The sequence below is a fragment of the Camelus ferus genome, chromosome 18, assembly GCF_009834535.1.
Source record: "Camelus ferus isolate YT-003-E chromosome 18, BCGSAC_Cfer_1.0, whole genome shotgun sequence".
Classification (NCBI taxonomy): Eukaryota; Metazoa; Chordata; class Mammalia; order Artiodactyla; family Camelidae; genus Camelus; species Camelus ferus.
Window position 1 is genome coordinate 34,172,179 of NC_045713.1, and position 19,577 is coordinate 34,191,755.

The 19,577-nt window shown below is 37.3% G+C and overlaps 1 protein-coding gene across 3 annotated transcripts in view; it reads left to right on the plus strand.

Annotated features, from left to right (window-relative positions):
• SMG1 (SMG1 nonsense mediated mRNA decay associated PI3K related kinase) overlaps window positions 1-19,577 on the plus strand; it is an 88,125-nt gene that overhangs the window by 43,574 nt on the left and 24,974 nt on the right. For all 3 annotated transcript variants that reach the window (XM_032460967.1, XM_032460966.1, XM_032460968.1), the window contains 17 exons: window positions 644-798; window positions 2,492-2,634; window positions 2,774-2,975; window positions 5,840-5,949; window positions 6,642-6,789; window positions 7,165-7,324; window positions 8,049-8,169; window positions 11,073-11,321; window positions 11,638-11,922; window positions 12,568-12,712; window positions 12,834-12,972; window positions 13,902-14,132; window positions 14,246-14,423; window positions 15,118-15,279; window positions 15,831-16,048; window positions 16,367-16,521; window positions 17,984-18,206. In XM_032460967.1, the coding sequence (XP_032316858.1) occupies window positions 644-798; window positions 2,492-2,634; window positions 2,774-2,975; window positions 5,840-5,949; window positions 6,642-6,789; window positions 7,165-7,324; window positions 8,049-8,169; window positions 11,073-11,321; window positions 11,638-11,922; window positions 12,568-12,712; window positions 12,834-12,972; window positions 13,902-14,132; window positions 14,246-14,423; window positions 15,118-15,279; window positions 15,831-16,048; window positions 16,367-16,521; window positions 17,984-18,206 (3,024 nt within the window). The remainder of the gene's footprint in view (window positions 1-643; window positions 799-2,491; window positions 2,635-2,773; window positions 2,976-5,839; window positions 5,950-6,641; window positions 6,790-7,164; window positions 7,325-8,048; window positions 8,170-11,072; window positions 11,322-11,637; window positions 11,923-12,567; window positions 12,713-12,833; window positions 12,973-13,901; window positions 14,133-14,245; window positions 14,424-15,117; window positions 15,280-15,830; window positions 16,049-16,366; window positions 16,522-17,983; window positions 18,207-19,577) is intronic.

A 19,577-nucleotide genomic window follows, 5' to 3' on the forward strand; every position in this document is an offset into this window, starting at 1 on the left:
ATAACGTTATATGTGGAAGTATAATACTAATAATGTTATAGTGTACGGAAAAAGTGCTGCCTTGTAAGTGGGCTCAGTTAAGTGGAATCCAAAAATTGCAGATGTTTGCTGGTAGAGTAATGTCAATAGGCAATAAATCAAAGACATGCAATTAATCATTCTTTAATTCATGGTTATTTATATTTAATTTTTGCTTTATATTTATTTCACGTGCTATTCCTATAGATGCCACAGTTTAAATGTTAAGTACCTTTTTAAAAATTTTGTAAAGACTAACACCTTGTGCTATTAAGGTGTATCATCCTCCTTTTGTAGTTACATTATATATATTTAGGAAATTCTAATAATGTAATATTGTTGTAAAAATAATTGTTAAATAAATTGGACTTTAAATAGGTTTTATTTTTAAATTTTATTCTTTTTTTTTTTTTTTTTTGGCATGGGGAGGTTTATTTGTTTATTTAATGGAGGTACTAGGGATTGAACCCAGGATCTCGTGCATGCTAAGCATGCGCTCTCCCACTGAGCTATACTTTACCCCTAAATAAGCTTTAGATTATGAACAGTAGTTGTAAATTTAGTAGAGACTTGAATTTAAGGGTATTGAGGTCTGTGATTGATTTTTTCCTAATTCCACTTTCAGGGGAATGAATTGGAAGTAACTATCATGATGGTGGTAGAAGCACTGTGTGAACTTCATTGTCCTGAAGCTATACAGGGAATTGCTGTCTGGTCATCTTCGGTCGTTGGGAAAAATCTTCTCTGGATTAATTCAGTGGCTCAACAGGCTGAAGGGAGGTAAGTTGGAGGGCAAGAAATGGATGATAGGATTTCTTTGTGTTAAAATTTATTACAGACTAACATTAAATGTTAAAAATATTGTTCAATTTCAGCAGTTGAAGCTTAGGAGGCATCTTTAGTCAAAATTAGCAAAATTTAGGTACTTTTCCTCTTTATGAATTAATAGGAAATCTTCCTTAAAACAAGATCTGCCACATTTGTTTTATAAATTCTTTTGAACTTGATTCTTATTTGATAACCTTTCATGTCAGAGTCTGTTACAAATTATCCTTTATGGCCAGAGTTCTTACTCATTAGCCTTGTGCACTCAACGTTCATATTCACTCGATTTCACTAGGTAAATAAGCATGTACCAAAAAAGCCTCTGTATATTTATGTAAATGTTACCAAATCTGGAAAATGTAGGGAAAAATTTTAAAATGGTTCGTAATTCTATCTCCTACTGGTAACTTAGTTTTGGTGTATATGCCTTTTGAGTTCTTTTTTCTTTCATATATAGTTTTCTACCCTCTTTTCACAGAAATAGCAGTGTTTCTGCTGGTCACATGGTTTTTACTTTTTCTACTCAGCAATGTTGTAAAAAATATTTTGCCATGTTAAATATTCTGCAGTGTGATTTTTAACAACACATCTTTGTGGTGTGTGCACCATAATTTAACATTCTTTACTGTTGGACAGTAAGATAATTTCTAGTGTTATAACTCATCTTACTGCACCATGGCACTTAATTCTTTGCTCATGGTTGTGATTATTTTCTTTGAACACATTCCTGCAAGTCGATTTACTAGAAGAAAGGCTATAGACCATAAGGCTTATGGTACATGCTATTGTTGATTTACCCTACATAAAAAATGGTTTCATTTTGTATCCCTAGCAATAGAGTATCCCCTTCCCTTCACCTTTGTGAATATAGAGGACTGCTTACTGAGGAACAGGACCCCTAGCACCGTATTAGTGAAAATATATGTTTTAATTTACAGTTTTTAAATTAATCAATAATAGGACTTTCCCCATAGGTTATTGACCATTTATGATTTTTTTTTAAAACATAGATTATGTCTTTGTGGCCTCTTATTTTTTTGGTTATTGATCTGTGAAATTTTATTACACACTAAAATTATTGATGCTGTCTAATTTCTTGGTTTGTAATTTGTTTTTGTTTTTTTCTTCTGGGACAATAACTTTTTTTTTTTAATTGAAGTATAGTCAGTTACAATGTGTCAATTTCTGGTGTACAGCATAATGTCCCAGTCATGCATATATATACATGTATTCGTTTTCATGTTCTTTTTCATTAAAGGTTATACAAGATACTGAATATAGTTCCCTCTAATTTGTTTTTAATGTTTATGGTGTGGTTTTTTTATGACGAGAAGTTTCAAATTATGTTGTTCTTTATGTATTCTTCCTTCTGTTTATTCTTCTGCTTAGTCTTTGTACACATTGGGATCAGATACTTGCTGATATTTTGTTAGTTATTTTATACTGTTTTTTTTTTTAATATTTAATGATCTTTGTACTTATTTTCATTTTTTGTGAGAAAGAGATCTGAGTTTGTGCCTCAACCTCATACAGAATAATCAACTCATTGTCTCAGCCCAGCTTATTGAGTAACCCATTCTTTTTAGTTTTTTTGGAAATGAAATATGTGGGTAATTGACAAATAAAGCTGTTTGAACTTGCATTGAAGGTTTGAAAAGGCCTCTGTGGAGTACCAGGAGCACCTGTGTGCCATGACAGGTGTCGACTGCTGCATCTCCAGCTTTGACAAATCTGTTCTCACGCTGGCCAATGCCGGGCGCAGCAGTGCCAGCCCCAAGCATTCTTTGAACGGTGAGCATTCAGGGTTTAAATAAAAAGTTACAGCCAAATAGTTGGTACGGATGATCTTACTGTATGTTTTTAGATACCTGTGCTCTTTGAAATATTTATAACTGCTTCAAATCTCTCTGACTTTATAAAAAACTGTCAGGTGAATCCAGAAAAGCCGTGCTGTCCAAACCAACCGACCCATCCCCTGAGGTAGTCAACTACTTGGGGAACAAGGCGTGCGAGTGCTACGTGTCAGTTGCAGATTGGGCCGCTGTGCAGGAATGGCAGAACGCTGTCCATGACTTGAAGAAGAGCACCAGCAGCACTTCTCTCAACTTGAAAGCTGACTTCAATTACATAAAGTAAGAATTTCTTTTCACTTATAAACTGATCCTTAACCCCGTTAGACAAATTTTCGGTATCTTTAAGGTCTTCCTTTATGACAGAAAAATATTAAAATTGTCCCATATTTACTATAGCAAGATGGTTGTAGTTTTAGTAATACTTCCATTCTAAAGATGACTGCAATGAGAAACCAACATTTGTGGTGAGGAAGGTATTCATGCAATGAGGAAACAGGTTTGTAACTGTTGAAACAGTCATTTGGTGCTGATTCTCAGAAGCTGTCATAAAATCATAATGAGTAGAAAGAGAAATTTGTCATTGCTTTAGAAAGGATAACATATGATGACTTTGTTCCTAAGTTAGGTGTGACTATATTAAAAACATTTGTTCTAAGGAGGACAGAGTTTATGACATTTGTAAATTAAACTTCCTTTCCTATTTTTTTCTTCTCCTTATTCTTCTGTGCATTTATTAATCCCTTAATTGAAAATTTGAGTATAGGCTTTGTCCCAGACATTTGGCTGGGAATGATAAGGACCACTAGCTGTCCTGCCATCGAGGAGCTCAGCTTCTAGTGAGGAAATGAGTAGGGTAATTTCTCCATTGAACATGTGCTAAGTGCCAGCCAGTGGCATGCAGCACTATATAAAACAGACACAAATTCTGGTGCTTGAGGAGCTGACCTTCTAGTGAGGGAGAGACACACCAATAGACCAGGTTGGGAAATGCCATCAGGATGTCATTTGAACACAGACTTGAAACATACCTGATGCAAGAATGATGGGCTTTTGAAGGGAGGATATAGCTCAGTGGTAGATTGCATACTTAGTGTGCTCGAGGTCCTGAGTTCAATCCCCAGTACCTCTATTTTAAAAATAAATAAATAAACCTAATTACCCCCCCAAAATTAAAATAAAAAAAGAAAGATTCGTATTAAGAAAAAGTAATTGTTATAAAAAAAAAGAATAATGAGCTTGGAGTGTTCTGGAAATACCTGGGAGGCCACTGTGTTTGGAGCAGAATGAATAATAGGAGACAAAGGTTAGAGAAGTAGGTGGGAACTGTGAAAAAGACTTGGGCTCCCAATAATTTAGAAAACTTTAGGTGGGATTTGAACAGGAGAGATCTGTGGGGGTGAAGGAAGAGGGAGGAAAACAGATGTTACTGAAGTAAGAACACACAGAGACCAGCGAACTATGTTTAAGTTACTTGAAACGTGCAGGTGAGATTGTTTTAGAAAGCAGTTAAGAATTGGATTTGGAACTAAGGTGAAAACAGAGAGAGATTTAGGGATCCTTAGTATACAGGTGATAAAGGCCCTCTTCCTTTTCATGCTTTATACCTCAGAGCCTTTGTAAGCCACAGGTAAGGGGGAGAGTGAGTGAAAAAGAGAGAAGACCAAGCTCAGAGTCCTTTTGAGCATCTTTGTTAAGGGATGGGAGAAGAAACTGTTGAAGAAAACACGGGAAGGACACTGAGGAAGGACATGTCTGAGATGTAAAAGAAATCATCAGCCTTGTAGAGAGATACAGAGAAGCAACCAGGTTGAGTACTACAGAGTGGTGGAGAAATTTGAAAATGAAAAGCTTTAGTTAGGTTAATTGGGTAATGAAGTCAAGGAGAGAGAGCTATGGCTAGAGGAGAAGATTATGTGTTTATTTTAAATATTGGGGAGATTAAGTGTTCTTTTGAGCCAAGAGGAAGGAGCCACTAGAAAGCAGGGGTTGAAGAAGCAGGAGAAAGAACATTGAAGCATTAACTGGACCCCATCTTTCCTGTGCCTCAAGGAAAGCAGTTAAAGTTGGATACAGACAGTTTTGGGAGTGGATGGGGGTGAGGAGGATAAGGGTAGAGGAAATGAAAGTCTGTTTTTATTTCTAAGGAGTCAGTCAGTAGTGGAAAGTCTGAGGGCATCGTAGAGCATAGTGGGGACACAGCAGACCTGCCATTGGAGAGGATGCAGACCCCGTGGTGGCAGAAATGATAAGTGTGCTCATCTCCAAACTGACAGTTCATCAGTGTCCAGTGATTATGGCTCACCTGAGAAGGTGATGGTTGTATTGACCGTAGCTTGGGGCTTATTAAGGTAGAAGCAGGCACAGTCAAGTAATACACATTTCTAGTGCTGTATTCAGGTTGAGTGGTAAGGGAGGTGACGCAGCGAGAGGGACAGGAAAAGATGAGAGATTAATGGAAAAGAGGGAGATTGAGAAGCTATAAGTCTTACAGGCTGGAGAGCAGCTGTAATAGGAATGGGAACTGAGTGAGAGATCTGAAAGTAGCAGTGGAGAGCTAGGAGGATAAGGCCTCTTATGCTGGCAGTGACACTGCAGACTGTAGAAGGAGGTTCAGAGGTGTCACCTTTTTCAGATAGAGAAGGTAAGGAAGAATTCTTTGAAAGAGAGATAGACGCCATGAAACAGTGGAAGGGAGAGGAGGGAGGCCAGCAGTGAAAGAAGGCAGAATGAGGATATCAGGTCGAGATAACAGGATAGAAGACCTACTGGGGCTTATGCTTTAGGTGAGGAATGAGGCCATGATGGGGATTTAGTGGTAGCTTGGGGAGAAGTAGCTCTACTGTAAGTTTTTTGACATGCCCGGAGGATAACAGGCTGCAGAAGAGAAAGGAAACGTGGAGGGTTGAGTTTGCTAAACTGAATGTCTATAGCTATGACTTTCCAGTTTGCCACTCCAGTTTTAGTGCTAATTAAGACAGTGGTCACGTCTTCAAAATAAAAATAAAATGATGCCTACGTGGAAGGAATTTCATCAAAAGAATGCTGTATAATTGCTTTTTTCACCTAAAATTTGTTCTACTTTTTTGAATGTCTCCAAAGGCTGGATAGAGTGTAGTACAAGCTAACCAATATTTTAATTACAGATCGCTGAGCAGTTTTGAATCTGGAGAATTTGTTGAATGTACTGAGCAATTAGAATTGTTACCAGGAGAAAATATCAATCTACTTGCTGGAGGATCAAAGGAAAAAATAGGTATTTGAGATAATAATTTTAAAACGAAGGATTTTAATGGACAGGTTGTTTGAATATTTTTGGCTTAGTGCATTTTACTGGAAAATCTGGAATTTTTTTGTATGTTTATTGGGGCAGAGTGTGAAGCAAAAAATTAGGGCTGTTCTCTTTACATTTGATTTGACAATTGAAAAAGTTTAATTAGAATTAAGCAAGCTAAAAAAGGCTACTGTAATACTTCGATATTTATCTAGCCATTTTCTTTGAAACAGTACAAATAGTGTTTAAATATTTTTCTTGCTTGACATCTTGATATGGTTCATTAACTTCTTTATCACAAGGAACATTTTGTAAAATGTTATGCTGAATAGTTAGTATTGTATTTTGTGTATTAGCATTGATTTGCTAAATTCAGTAAGATTTGCCAAAAATAGGTCTAGATTTGCCCTTTTAAATAGTAGGTTGACCTACTGATTTTTGAACCTTTGAAAATAAACTCATTTTTGTGGGCCTGAGGTATTATTTTACGTGAAGAATTTTTATATATCTATCAGAAATGCTTAATCATAGTGACTAAACTTAATATGAAACTGCCTGAACTTAAATATGAAAGGAGGTATTCATTGGGTGATTATTTTTTAAAACTGTTAAGGTATCTTGTCACTCTTGTGACAAGCAAAAGTAACTTACTGGAACCTATTTAATATCTGTAGATATGAAAAAACTGCTTCCTAACATGTTAAGTCCAGATCCAAGAGAACTTCAGAAATCCATTGAAGTTCAGTTGTTGAGAAGTTCTGTCTGTTTGGCAACTGCTTTAAACCACATAGAACAAGATCAGAAGTGGCAGGCTGTAACCGAGTAAGTTTACTCCTAAGGAGGTGAGTGTGTGCTCCGTGTGCTGCATGATGAATGTGTGCACTCTGGCGGGGGTGGGGCAGTTACCAGAGCACTGCACCGCAAGTCACGATAGCTTCATTTTAGTTGCAGAAGTTGTGGGATATGTGAATGCAGCTTGCCAACATACAGAGGTTGAAACTGAAATGAAACGTCTTATATCCCCAAAAGCATACATCTTGACTTGCTTACGTCATTTTACTTAGGAGCAGGCTTCTCCTTTTCCTTCCCCTGCTTTGGATGCCAGAGTAGTAGCATCTTGTCAGACTGCTTTGTCCCTTCAGTGGTCACAAGTTGGAAAATACTATTTATTGATTAGCGATTAACACTCTGTTTCAGAAACGTGGTGAAGTACTTGAAGCAGACATCACGCATAGCTGTCGGGCCCCTGAGACTGTCTACCTTGACCGTGTCGCAGTCTCTGCCGGTCCTGAGCACCTTGCAGCTGTACTGCTCTTCTGCTCTGGAGAACACGGTGTCCAGCAGGCTTTCGACAGAGGTGTGTGTATGTGCTTCTACCAGGATAGTCTTCTGAACATTAATAGGTTTTAGGAACAGAGACTGTTTTTTGCTTTCCAGGTAGCATTTGTATCATTTGTTGGACAAGCTAGTAAACCTGGAAATCTAAAATGCCATTTTCAGAAAATTTTCATTTGAGAAGTGTGTGAGGAAGATAAACTCTAAGATCTCAAGGATGGCTGATTGTCTAATTGTGTTGTTTTGTTTTTCTATTTTTGGAAGAGGCGTTGGGTATGTAAATACATACCAGATGATACAAATTTCAGACTTGACTGAAATGAAGACACTATGCCTCCTCCTCCAAAACAGGTTAAAGTTTAACCAAAGATGGGCCCTTTCCAAGGGAAATAACCTTTGAGAGTCTGTTTATGAAGCAGTGGTTTTATGTTTTTCTGTAATTTAGCTTCTGCTTTATAATAAACATGCTGTTTATTTTTTATAAATATGTGCCTATTTTGTTGATAAATATATTGATAAGTTGGATTTAATTTGAAAAAAAATTTTTTCTTTTGGCAAAAAACAAAAAGAGTTTTTCTCTTAGAGTGTCTTCTCTTGTGATTAAAAGGTACAGAGAAAAAAAGGAAGAGTTTAATTGATAAACCTGGAATAGATAAAGTAGCTTACCTTCAGGAATGTAAGTGAGCTCAATCTACAAACAAATAAGGAGCCGTTTATGTTAAGCAGTTTTGGTTTTTATCTGGCAGGACTGTCTTATTCCACTCTTCAGTGAAGCTTTGCGTTCATGTAAACAGCATGATGTCAGGCCTTGGATGCAGGCATTAAGATACACCATGTACCAGAGTCAGTTGTTGGAGAAAATAAAAGGTAACTAGGTTGTTTTTATGTATTTGTTTATTTATTGCTTTGTTAAGATATACTTACACATTTTAAGTGTATAGTATAGTTCATGAGTTTTCACATTTCTTCACCTGTGTAATCACCAGTACAATCAAGATATAGGAGGTTTATCTCACCCCAAAAGGTTTTCTTAGGCCTCTTCCCAGTCATTTCTCCCATCTGCCCTGCCATGGGCAACTGCTGATTTGCTTCCATCACTATAGATTATAGGCTTGTCTTTTCTATAAAGTTGTGTATAAATGGTGCAGTATGCTCTGTATCTGGCTGCTTTTGCTCAGCATTTTGTTTTTTAAGGTTCCCTATGTTGCACGTCAGTAGTGCCATCCTTCCTATAATTGAGTAGTGGTGTTCACTTTATATGGCAATTTATCTAGTGAGCCTTTGTTGGATGTTTGAATTGTTTTCAGTTTTGGGCTATTATATATAAAGCTGCTATGAAATTCATGTACAAATCTTTGGGTAGGCATTTGTTTGCCTTTCTCTTAAGTAAATGCCTAGGATTGGAATTATTGGGTCATATGGTTTAACTTTCAAAATAGTTTGGCAGTTTCTTATAAAGTGGTTGTACATTTTACATTTCTTCTGACATCTACATACTTGCTATTGTGGGTCTTCAATTTTAGTCACTGGAGTGAGTGTATGATAGTATTACTGTGGTTTTATTTGCATTTTCCCGATGGTTAATAATGTCGAGCATCTTTCCATTTGTGAAGTGACCACTGTAGATCGTATTTTGTAAGTGTTCAACTCTTGGCCATTTTTAATGAAGCCATAAGACTTGTTTACGAGTTCTGCATTCAAATTCTTTGTCCGATATGTTTTAAATATTCAAATGAGTAGTCAGAGAATTGGTATGTGTATAAACATTTACATGTCTCATTTTTGAGAAAAATAACATGTTAAAGGGATGTTAACAATTACTTTATTGCTTTAAAATGGAAACATTGCCAGAATTCTGTAGAATTTTAGTCAAAAATGTGATAGCTGCAGTTACTGAGTAAATGTGAGTATTGAATTTCTGGTAAACTAATGCTGGGATATTGACTTATACTGCAGGTTGATTACTGGCAACTGTGACTCACCTGGACCCTCAGTGCCAGATAGACCTGGGTTTGGATCATAGCTCAGCATTTGCAAATCGAGGGACCTTAGGGCAAGTCATCAAACTTCTGAGTCATTTAAATTCCTTTTCAGTTATGGGGATTGCCCCTCTCATGAGATTCTCGTAAGGATTATAGGAGATGAGAAAAGGTATATAAAAGCCCTAGCACAGAGCATGGCATATAATAGGACAACAAATACCATCTCCTTTCCCGTTCTGAACAAGTTTTAAAATTGGGAAGGAAAAGTCAGCAAACCAGCAGTTGCATGTGGAGACAGAACTTCACTGCTCCTCACTTTTCTTTCTTTATTCAGCAAGTGTTTATCAGGTATGTGCTTTAAGCCAGGTACTGTGTTTTAAGTTGAGATGTAATGGTGAATAAGACAAGCCTGTTTTCTGCATTCCTAGGACTAAAGGGATTCTAGAATCTTGCAGGGAAAACTGTCATCAGACAAGGAACAGCAATATGGTGTGCTGAATGGAAGTGCACATGTATGATGCTTAAAATAACACAAGGGCACCGATTTAATCCTAGAAATCAGAAAAGGACTTGGGGAGGAAGTAACATGTAAGCTGAGATGGAGGGGAAGTAGAGATGAGAAAGAAGGCAGACTTATTAGAGAAAATACCATATGTGAAGGCCAGCAGTCATAAGAAAAGATTCTCAGATGACTCATTTCACTAAAGGAAGAATGGGAAGAGACAATCTGGGTGAGATTGAGATTAGAAAGGAATGAAAGGCATCAGTGCTTTGCATAAGCCAAATTGAGGAGTTGGGGCTTTGTCAGAAGGGCTGTAGGAAGGCATGAAAGGAAGTATTTAGATTTACCTTTGTGTAAGATCAGTTCAGTTGCAAGCTGGAGAATGGATTAGAAGAGGCTAAGACTTGGGGCAGAGAGACCAGTTAGGCTGAAGTCCTGGCTAAACGTAATCAAGGTAGTAGCAGTAGCGACAGAAAAAAGCAGATAGGGTATGAGGGTTGAAAGTAAAGTCTAAGATGACTTCCATGCACCCGCTCAGGTAGCCAGGTTGATCATATGCCTTTCCTTGAGAAAGAGAAAACAAGAGAAGGAAGTAAAAGATTTGGAGGATGGTGGAGAATGGATTCTACGTGACACAGGTTAAAGTGCCCTTGAAATATCTAAATGTAGGTGACTGGTAGGCGAGTGGGACTCAGATGTCAGTTCTGGGCTAGAGATAAAGATTCAAGAGTCATCAGCATTTGTATGGTAATTGAAGCCACAGGAGCAGATGATATTGTCCAGGGAGAGTATGCAGAGTGAGAAGAGTAGAGAGCCTAGGACCGACCCCGAGGAACATCAATTTTAATGGATGGGTAGTGGACGAGAAGGAGACTGAGAAGGATTCTTCAGAAAGGTAGGATTAAACCAGGAGAGCATGGCACGGTAGAAGGGCAGAGGGTACTTACTCAAGAAGGGAGGATGGTCTAGTCTTACACTTATCCCCCATCCTTTGCCCTAGGCACTTTACTAAGAAGATTCAGAAACTATAAAGTTGATTTCTTAGAGTGAACGATTTTTACTTCTGTCTGCTCCGGTCTATACATTTATTTTAACAAACATTTGTTTATTGTATGCCAGGCACTATGCTAGCTGCTAGGAATTTAAAGATGATAAAAAAACAATTTATGTTTATTTAGGGAGATGGTGGGGAAGGGCATAGTTGGGGAAGAATTTTTTTGCCCATGTTTCCGTGAAGTCTGTGATTAGACTGATCAGGGACTAACAAAACATTTTCTTCTCTCCAGAACAAACAGTTCCAATTAGAAGCCATCTCATGGAATTAGGTCTAACAGCAGCAAAATTTGCTAGAAAACGGGGGAATGTGTCACTTGCAACAAGACTGCTGGCACAGTGTAGTGAGGTTCAGCTGGGAAAGACCACCACTGCACAAGATTTAGTCCAGCATTTTAAAAAACTATCAACTCAAGGTCAAGTGGATGAAAAATGGGGGCCTGAACTTGACATTGAAAAAACCAAATTGCTATATACAGCAGGTTAGTAAAATGAATTATTGTTAATACTAGACTATAATAAAAATCATGTGTATGAATGTTATTGTGTATGGTGTAAGGCGGTAGTGGAAAAGTTGATTTTTTTTTTAACTGTTGCAGAACATTTTGAGTCCTGAATAATAAGTTATGTGTAATTGGCTTATCTCTATAATTTGGTGCTTTAAAAAGAGGTAATTTTGTTATTATTAAAGAAATGTTTTCAGAGATTATTGATTATCACTGAATTTATAATATTATTTTACCCTGAATGTCATTTGTTTGCTGGTAAGGCTTTTAAGGGCTTTTGGTTTTTCTACAGGCCAGTCAACACATGCGATGGAGATGTTGAGTTCTTGTGCCATATCTTTCTGCAAGTCTGCCAAAGCTGAACATGCTGTTGCCAAGTCAATTCTGACATTGGCCAAATGGATCCAGGCAGAATGGAAAGAAATTTCAGGGCAGCTGAAACAGGTTTACAGAGCTCAGCAGCAGCAGAACTTCACAGGTCTTTCTACTTTGTCTAAAAACATACTTGCTCTAATCGAACTACCATCTGTTAATACAATGGAAGAAGAGTACCCTCGGATCGAGAGTGAATCTACAGGTAGGATTTCATTCTATTAGCTTTAAAGTATTAATTTTAGAAGTTATTTTCCACTATATTAAAGTTTACAATGTTATGCTGGCTATAATTTGCCACAGAAACCGTCTCTGTGGAAATTTATTATATTTCCTCGAAGTGACTAAAGCACATTTCTCTAGCATCTAATACCACTGTGAAAGTCATTGAACCTCACCTCCCAGGCCATACTTCCCACCTCGCTAATTCAATGTGACTTAGATGTTTTTGCCGGCAGTAAGATCCTGCCCGTGATATCTGAAATTCCACCTTACACTAGGAAGAACAGCAAAGATGCAGAATAGTAGCCTTTGGTCCCCTTGAGTGGTGAAGCACAGAAACCACAGAAAGATTCAAGTTTTACATTCTGACACTAGTGCTAGGAACAGAAAAGGTACTCAGCAAATAGTGCAGTTAATTAATTCCGTCTTTGAGTGTTGTGGTGGACACCATTGTCCAGGTTTTACACATTGGGAGACAACTAACCTTTCTGCTAAAACATGAGAATTTTGTTCCTGTTGTTCATTTCATTGTTGTGAAGCCTGGAATTTTAAAATCTTAGAATGTTGATGGGAATGCCATTAGAAACTTAGGAGTATAACATCATTATTTTTTTCTCCACCATGGCAGTACACATTGGAGTTGGAGAACCTGACTTCATTTTGGGACAGTTGTATCACCTGTCTTCAGTGCAGGCACCTGAAGTAGCCAAATCTTGGGCAGCATTGGCTAGTTGGGCTTATAGGTGGGGCAGAAAGGTGGTTGACAATGCCAGGTATGTATGTTGAAATGTATTCATTTACTTTAATGCATTGCAAAATAGAGATTTTAAAATGTCTGCTGGCACAGTAAAATTTTGGTAGCTGAAATACTGATGACTTGTTTTATTTTTATAGTCAGGGAGAGGGTGTTCGTCTGCTGCCTAGAGAAAAATCTGAAGTTGAGAATCTGCTCCCAGACACTATAACTGAAGAAGAAAAAGAGAGAATATACGGTATTCTTGGTCAGGCTGTGTGTCGGCCGGCAGGGATTCAGGCAAGGAAAACATATGCAGTGTTTGGGGGAAATAAGTGTCAAGATCACTGTTCTAAATCATTGCTTTTGAGGAATTTGATCACATATTCTTGGTTAAATGTTTTCTTTCAAATAAAATTTTGATAAGATGAAAGTTAAAATATTTTTCTAAGAAGAATGATTTCTTAAGAAATCTGTCATTTCCTTAGGGTTCTGTTTAAAAAAGGTGAACTTCCTTTTATATAAGGTAGATTTCTCTCTTAGTTGCTCTTCTGATCAGAAATTAGGTTTTCAGTTAGAAAAATTTTAATTGGAAAATTAGCTTGGAAGCTTTTAAAGTATCTAATGCCAGTATCTAAGCTTCATCCTACATATTCTGGATGGAATGTTTGTGTGTAGAGGGTCAGGGGATGTCTTTAAGCTTGCTAGGTTATTCTAATATACAGCCAGAGTTGAAAACTAGCAGGCTAGATGATCTGTAGGATTTACTCCCTCCCCTCTCAAAGTTCTCCCACTTCTAGAATGCTACAGTTGTAGACTTACAAAAGAGTGGATTTTATTTGCTGAGCTGAAACCGTCTTGACTCAGTTCTTGCTCTGGACTTCAACATACGTCGCTGTCTGCCAGAGCTGGTGTTAAGTGCAAGTGCAGCACCGTGAAGAGAGCGAGGCAGGTCTGTGCGGGCAGAGTGTTGCACCTCGGAAGTGCTTGAAGTCCCAGCATCAGAATCTTTCATCTTTGCCCAATGATTGTGTTCTCCTTCCTTAGCTACGTTAGTGAATATGTCATAAAGAGAAGCATATTTAACACTGATTTAGCGTGTGTAACACTCTCTGGAGTACTTGGTCTTTCAAAATGAGAATATGCTTACATATGACGGGAAAATTATGCACCCTTTTCCCTTTTCAGTTTGTGCTTAAAAATAGCATTTTTTGCCAATTTTCCTTCAGGATGAAGATATAACACTTCAGATAACAGAAAGTGAAGATAATGAGGAAGATGACATGGTTGAAGTTATCTGGCGTCAGTTAATATCAAGCTGCCCATGGCTCTCAGAGCTTGATGAAAGCGCAACAGAAGGAGTTATTAAAGTGTGGAGGAAAGTTGTGGATAGAATCTTCAGCCTGTACAAACTATCTTGTAGTGCGTATTTCACTTTCCTGAAGCTCAATGCTGGTCAGGTAGGTGGCACAGTGTTCTGTTCAGGGAAGTTTATTTGGAATTTCTTTTCTAGTGGGTGAAAACAGTATTCTGAATTGTTTTCTTATTTCTTCCTTTTGTCTTTCATCTTTAGATTCCTTTAGATGAAGATGACCCGAGGCTACATTTAAGTCACAGAGCGGAGCAGAGCACAGATGACGTAATTGTGATGGCCACATTGCGATTGCTCAGATTGCTTGTGAAACACGCTGGTGAGCTTAGACAGTATCTGGAACACGGCTTGGAAACAACACCTACTGCTCCATGGAGAGGTGATGATCTAAATAAAAAGTTTCAGGAAAAATTATTTCTGGATGGGATTATATAAGACAAAAAAAAATAGTTCTATTGTAAACTGAATATACTTCAATAAAAATACATATATACAAGAAAAAAACCAGAGACCCCACAACAATGTAAACTGACCATACTTCAATAAACAAATAAATAAATAAGTAAATAAATGTATACACACACATACATATACGAAAAAAATAGTTCTTTTATGTTTACTATTTGAATGTTATGGAATAGCTGTATTAGTCCATAGGATACCCTGGACTGCTTGTTATACCACTTCCCTCCCTCCTTTCAGAGAAATGAAAGGCTGAGAGGTAGAAGCTTTTAATTTGCAAAAGGGATTTTGAAGAGGGTGGTAAAATAAGTTTCAAAAAATTTCATATACCCTTCGTAAAAATTGTCTATGTCTGCCTCCTTTTATAGGCATTCACAGAAAAGACATTTCTCTGTAACATTTTTGAATTGCTCTAGATTTTGAGTACAGCTCTGTACCCTAACTAAACCTGCAGATCAAGAACTGTTGTGTATTGTTCTTTGTTATCACAGGGAGAAATTTGTGGCTCTTAGAACTCATGCTGACACATACTAAATTTTATCCTTTTGCATCCACTGTGTTGACAGTTTTTTAATAACTTTAAAGTATTTTTCTTTCTTCTTATCCTGAAGGAATTATTCCACAACTTTTCTCACGCTTAAACCACCCTGAAGTGTATGTGCGCCAAAGTATTTGTAACCTTCTGTGCCGCGTGGCTCAGGATTCCCCACATCTCATATTGTATCCTGCAATAGTGGGCACCATATCGCTTAGTAGTGAATCACAGGCTTCAGGTACGGACTATTAAAATACTGCTACTTTAAGTATAAATTAGTTTGCAAATAATGTTTTGTTAGGTAAAATTTTTTGAGCTTTATGTTCCAGAATTGATAGAGCTTGTAGTTTTTTTCCAATAATAATAACAGTTATTGAGCGAGTGCCTGCTATGTCTGGTGGTAGGATACGTGCTTTACACAATATCTTCAGTCGCACAATAACCCACCAAGGCTTGGAGACATTGAGTCACTCTCTCAGGTTCGCTGAGCTGAGTAACTGGCAGATAAGGATTGAAACCAAGTTCTGGGGTCTGGATGGGAGAACACTATTTGTTTGTTGTCATTATCTTTTCCCCTGTTTATCTCCTATTAGCTTATAATATTAATAAAGATAAAAGCTCAACCTTTATAAAGTCAAAATGTCAATGATGTTTAGTCAGGTTAGTGTACAAAAGGCAAATTGGTTTAATGAGTGCTCTGGAACCAAATAGGTTATTGTTTTCTCTAAATCAAGGTATGCGTGTGGGAGAAACAGCCAATGTATACCTTATTCTCCCATGTTATTATAGGAAATAAGTTTTCCTCTGCAATTCCAACTTTACTTGGCAATATTCAAGGAGAAGAATTGCTCGTTTCTGAATGTGAGGGAGGAAGTCCTCCTGCTTCTCAAGATAGCAATAAGGATGAACCTAAAAGTGGGTTAAATGAAGACCAAGCCATGATGCAGGATTGCTACAGCAAAATTGTAGATAAACTATCCTCTGCAAACCCAACTATGGTGTTACAGGTACAGAAAGCCCCTACTCTTTTTATTGTAACGAACTCCTTCCTTCCCTCTAAATCAAACAAACAAATAAACAAAAAAATCCCCACCTAAAAACAAAACCCTTAAAAACGATCCTGGAAATTATATTTGAGGACCAAAGCTTTAAAAAAAATTCAAAATCGATTTTATATATCTGTACTGGTAGAATTACTAATCAGGGTTCTCTAACTGGATAATGAACAAAGCATGCAAACATTTCACTTGCAATTTCCAGTGTTTGCAGAACTGTTCTATGTGCAAACTTGTAGATGAGCATATTTGAATGTGCCCTGTGTACAGGTTCAGATGCTTGTGGCTGAGCTGCGCAGGGTCACTGTTCTCTGGGATGAGCTCTGGTTGGGAGTTCTCTTACAGCAACACATGTATGTCCTGAGACGAATTCAGCAGCTCGAAGACGAGGTGAAGAGAGTCCAGAACAACAACACCTTACGCAAGTATGTTTCCAAACACTTACACTTCAGAAAAGTAGCTGCCCCCCACCCCATGTAAAATGCATATAGCATAAAGTTTGCCATTTTAACCAATTTTAAGTGTTCAATTCAGTTGCAGTAAGTATATTCGGTGTTGTGCAGGCATCACCACTGTCCAGTTCCAGAACTGATTCTTCATCCCAAACAGCAGCTCTGTATCCATTTAACGGTACTTCTCCATTCTCCTCTAACCCCAACCCCTAGTTACTGCTGCTCTGCTTTCTTTATGAATTTGACTGCTCTAAGTACCATGTGTGACTGGAATCATGCAGTATTTGTCCTTTTGTGTCTGGCTTATTTCACTTATAATGTCTTCAACGTTCATTCCATGTTGTAGCATGTATCAAAATTTCCTTCCTTTTTAAAAATGCTGAATAACACTCCATTGAGTGGATGTACCACATTTTATTTGTGCACTCACCTGTCAGTAGATCCTCACCTTTATTTTGGCTGTGGTAAAGAATGCTTCTGTGAACATTGGTCTACAAGTATCTGTTTGAGTCCCTGCTTTCAGTTATTTTGTGTGTATGTGTGCGCACGTGCGTGCCAGTGGATTTGCTGGGTCGTATGGTAATTCTGTGTTTAACTTGTAGAGGAACTGCCAAAATGTTTTCCACAGTGGCTGCACCATTTTATATTCCCACCAAGAGTGCACAGGGGTTCTAATTGCTCCGTATCCGGGCCAAGATTTTTTTTTTCCTGGTAGTAGCATCCTAATGTGTCTGAAATGGTATCTTATGGCTTTGATTTTCATTTCCCTGACAATTAATTATGTTGAGCGTCTTTTCGTGTGCCTTTTGACCATTTGTGTATCTTCTTTGCAGAAGTGTTTATTCGAATCTTTTGCCCATTTTTGAGTTGTTGTTGCTGTTGTTATTGATTTTTAAGAGCTTTCTATATATTTTGGGTATTCTCTTATCAGATACATAACTTGCAAATATTTTTTCCCATTTTGTGCATTGTCTTCACTCTCTTGATAGTGTCTTTTGATGCACATAAGTTTTTAGTGTTGATGTAGCCAAACTTATCTATTTTTTTCTTTTTTTGTCTGTGCTTCATGTCATGTATAAGAAATCATTGCCAGATCCAGTGTCAAGAAGCCTTTTCCCTCTGTTTTCTTCTAAGAGTTTTAAATAAAGTCCTAGATCTTACATTAAGGTCTTTGATCCATTTTGACTTGTTTTTTGCATATAGTATAAGGTAAGAGTCCAGCTTCCTTCTTTTTTGTAAGTGGATATCCAGTCTTCCTAGTACCACTTGTTGAAAAGAGAAGCTGCTTCTTTTATATGCTGGATTCTTTACTGTTTAAGTTATTTTGCTAATGTTTTATTACTTTATTTTGACAATTCTTTGTTACTGCTTACTTACATATGACAATTTAAATTGTTCCTTGTTTGTATTAAACTCTTCATGTCTTTCTGGTCAGAGAAGAGAAGATTGCGATCATGCGGGAGAAGCACACGGCTTTGATGAAGCCCATTGTGTTTGCGTTGGAGCATGTGAGGAGCATCACAGCGGCCCCTGCAGAAACGCCTCATGAAAAGTGGTTTCAGGATAACTATGGTGATGCGATTGAAAATGCCCTAGAAAAACTAAAGACTCCATCAAACCCTGCAAAGCCTGGAAGCAGCTGGATTCCATTTAAAGAGGTATGGAAAAATCTCAAGAATGCTACTGAAATGGGAAATTCCCTCGGATATAAAATTTAAGTAAGGGGGCTCTTTTCCTTAGAATATAAGAGAAGATTTTATAAGCCTGTGGAAGGCAGCCAGTGACCAGTTGCTTGTAAGGAATTCCTTATTTTGAGAATTTGAGGGTGAGTGAGCCTAGGGTGGTTTATTTTTATCTCTTGAGGATTCACACCAGGGAAGGATACACTGTAAGAAATTAGACAAAAAGGGGGCTCTGGCTTTGAGCTAAATATTGACTGCCTGCTGTATTCCTCTTATAAAAGATTAAGAAATTTAATCTTGTACATACGTAGTTTTTCATGGCAAACAGGGATTTAGTATTTCTAACAGACAAAATACTCACATATAATGATGTCATCTTCTGTATATATATATATATATATATATTTTTTGACAGCAGTTCTGCATAGGCTATTTGGGAGATGATTAGTGTATTTAAATATTTGAGAATCCTTATCTTTTACGTTTTTGTCCCCTTAATTCTGTATTTCCTTTGGTTTTTGTCTGTTGAAGCAAAAGCACCGCCAGTTGGGGGAGCTATTTATTACCTGTAACTTTTTCTTTTTCTTGCCTCTTCTTTTTCTATCCCATACTTTTATTTCTCTTAATTGATTTCCTTACTTTAGTAATGAGAAAACTATTAAAAGATACAATTTAGAGACAAAAAGTACACCTGACTTTAACCAGTCTAGAGAAAAGGCTAAATTCAGAAGAAACGGCTAGAAGCACTAGACAAGAACACTGACATGTAAGATGAAATTTATTACGTGTTGCCTAGCCAAAACTTGTTTCCTCGTGTTTCAGCAGTAGGTTTTTGCTTCTTTGTCTTCTTAGTAAATCAACTAAGAAACACAGAGGAGGAGACAGGAGGAATACTTCTTAAAAAGTGTGTGTGTGTGTGTGTGTGTGTGTGTGTGTGTGTGTGTGTGTGTGTTTGAGAAGTAAGTCATAGAGAAAAAATTTAGAAGTCCCATGTCCCTCCGTAATTATATTTCCTTCTCCACAACCACTATTCTGAGTTTTGAATTCATCATTATTTACTTTTTGAAAAATAATTTTTGTTGATACATTTTTAAGTGGTGTGTTGTTTAGATTCCCCTGTTTTTCAGCTTCATATAAATGAGCTTATTTTATATGTGCATGTCTGTGTTTATTACTTCCATAGTTGTTGGATCAGCATTAGGTCCCCCTGCAAATGATTCATCCATATTTTCTATGCAGCTAAACATTGATGAATTATGGGAAAATACCACAGTTTATCCACCGACAGGGCATTGGGGTATTTCCAGTTGTCTTTTTCCTTTTATGAACACAGGTTGTAAGCATTGA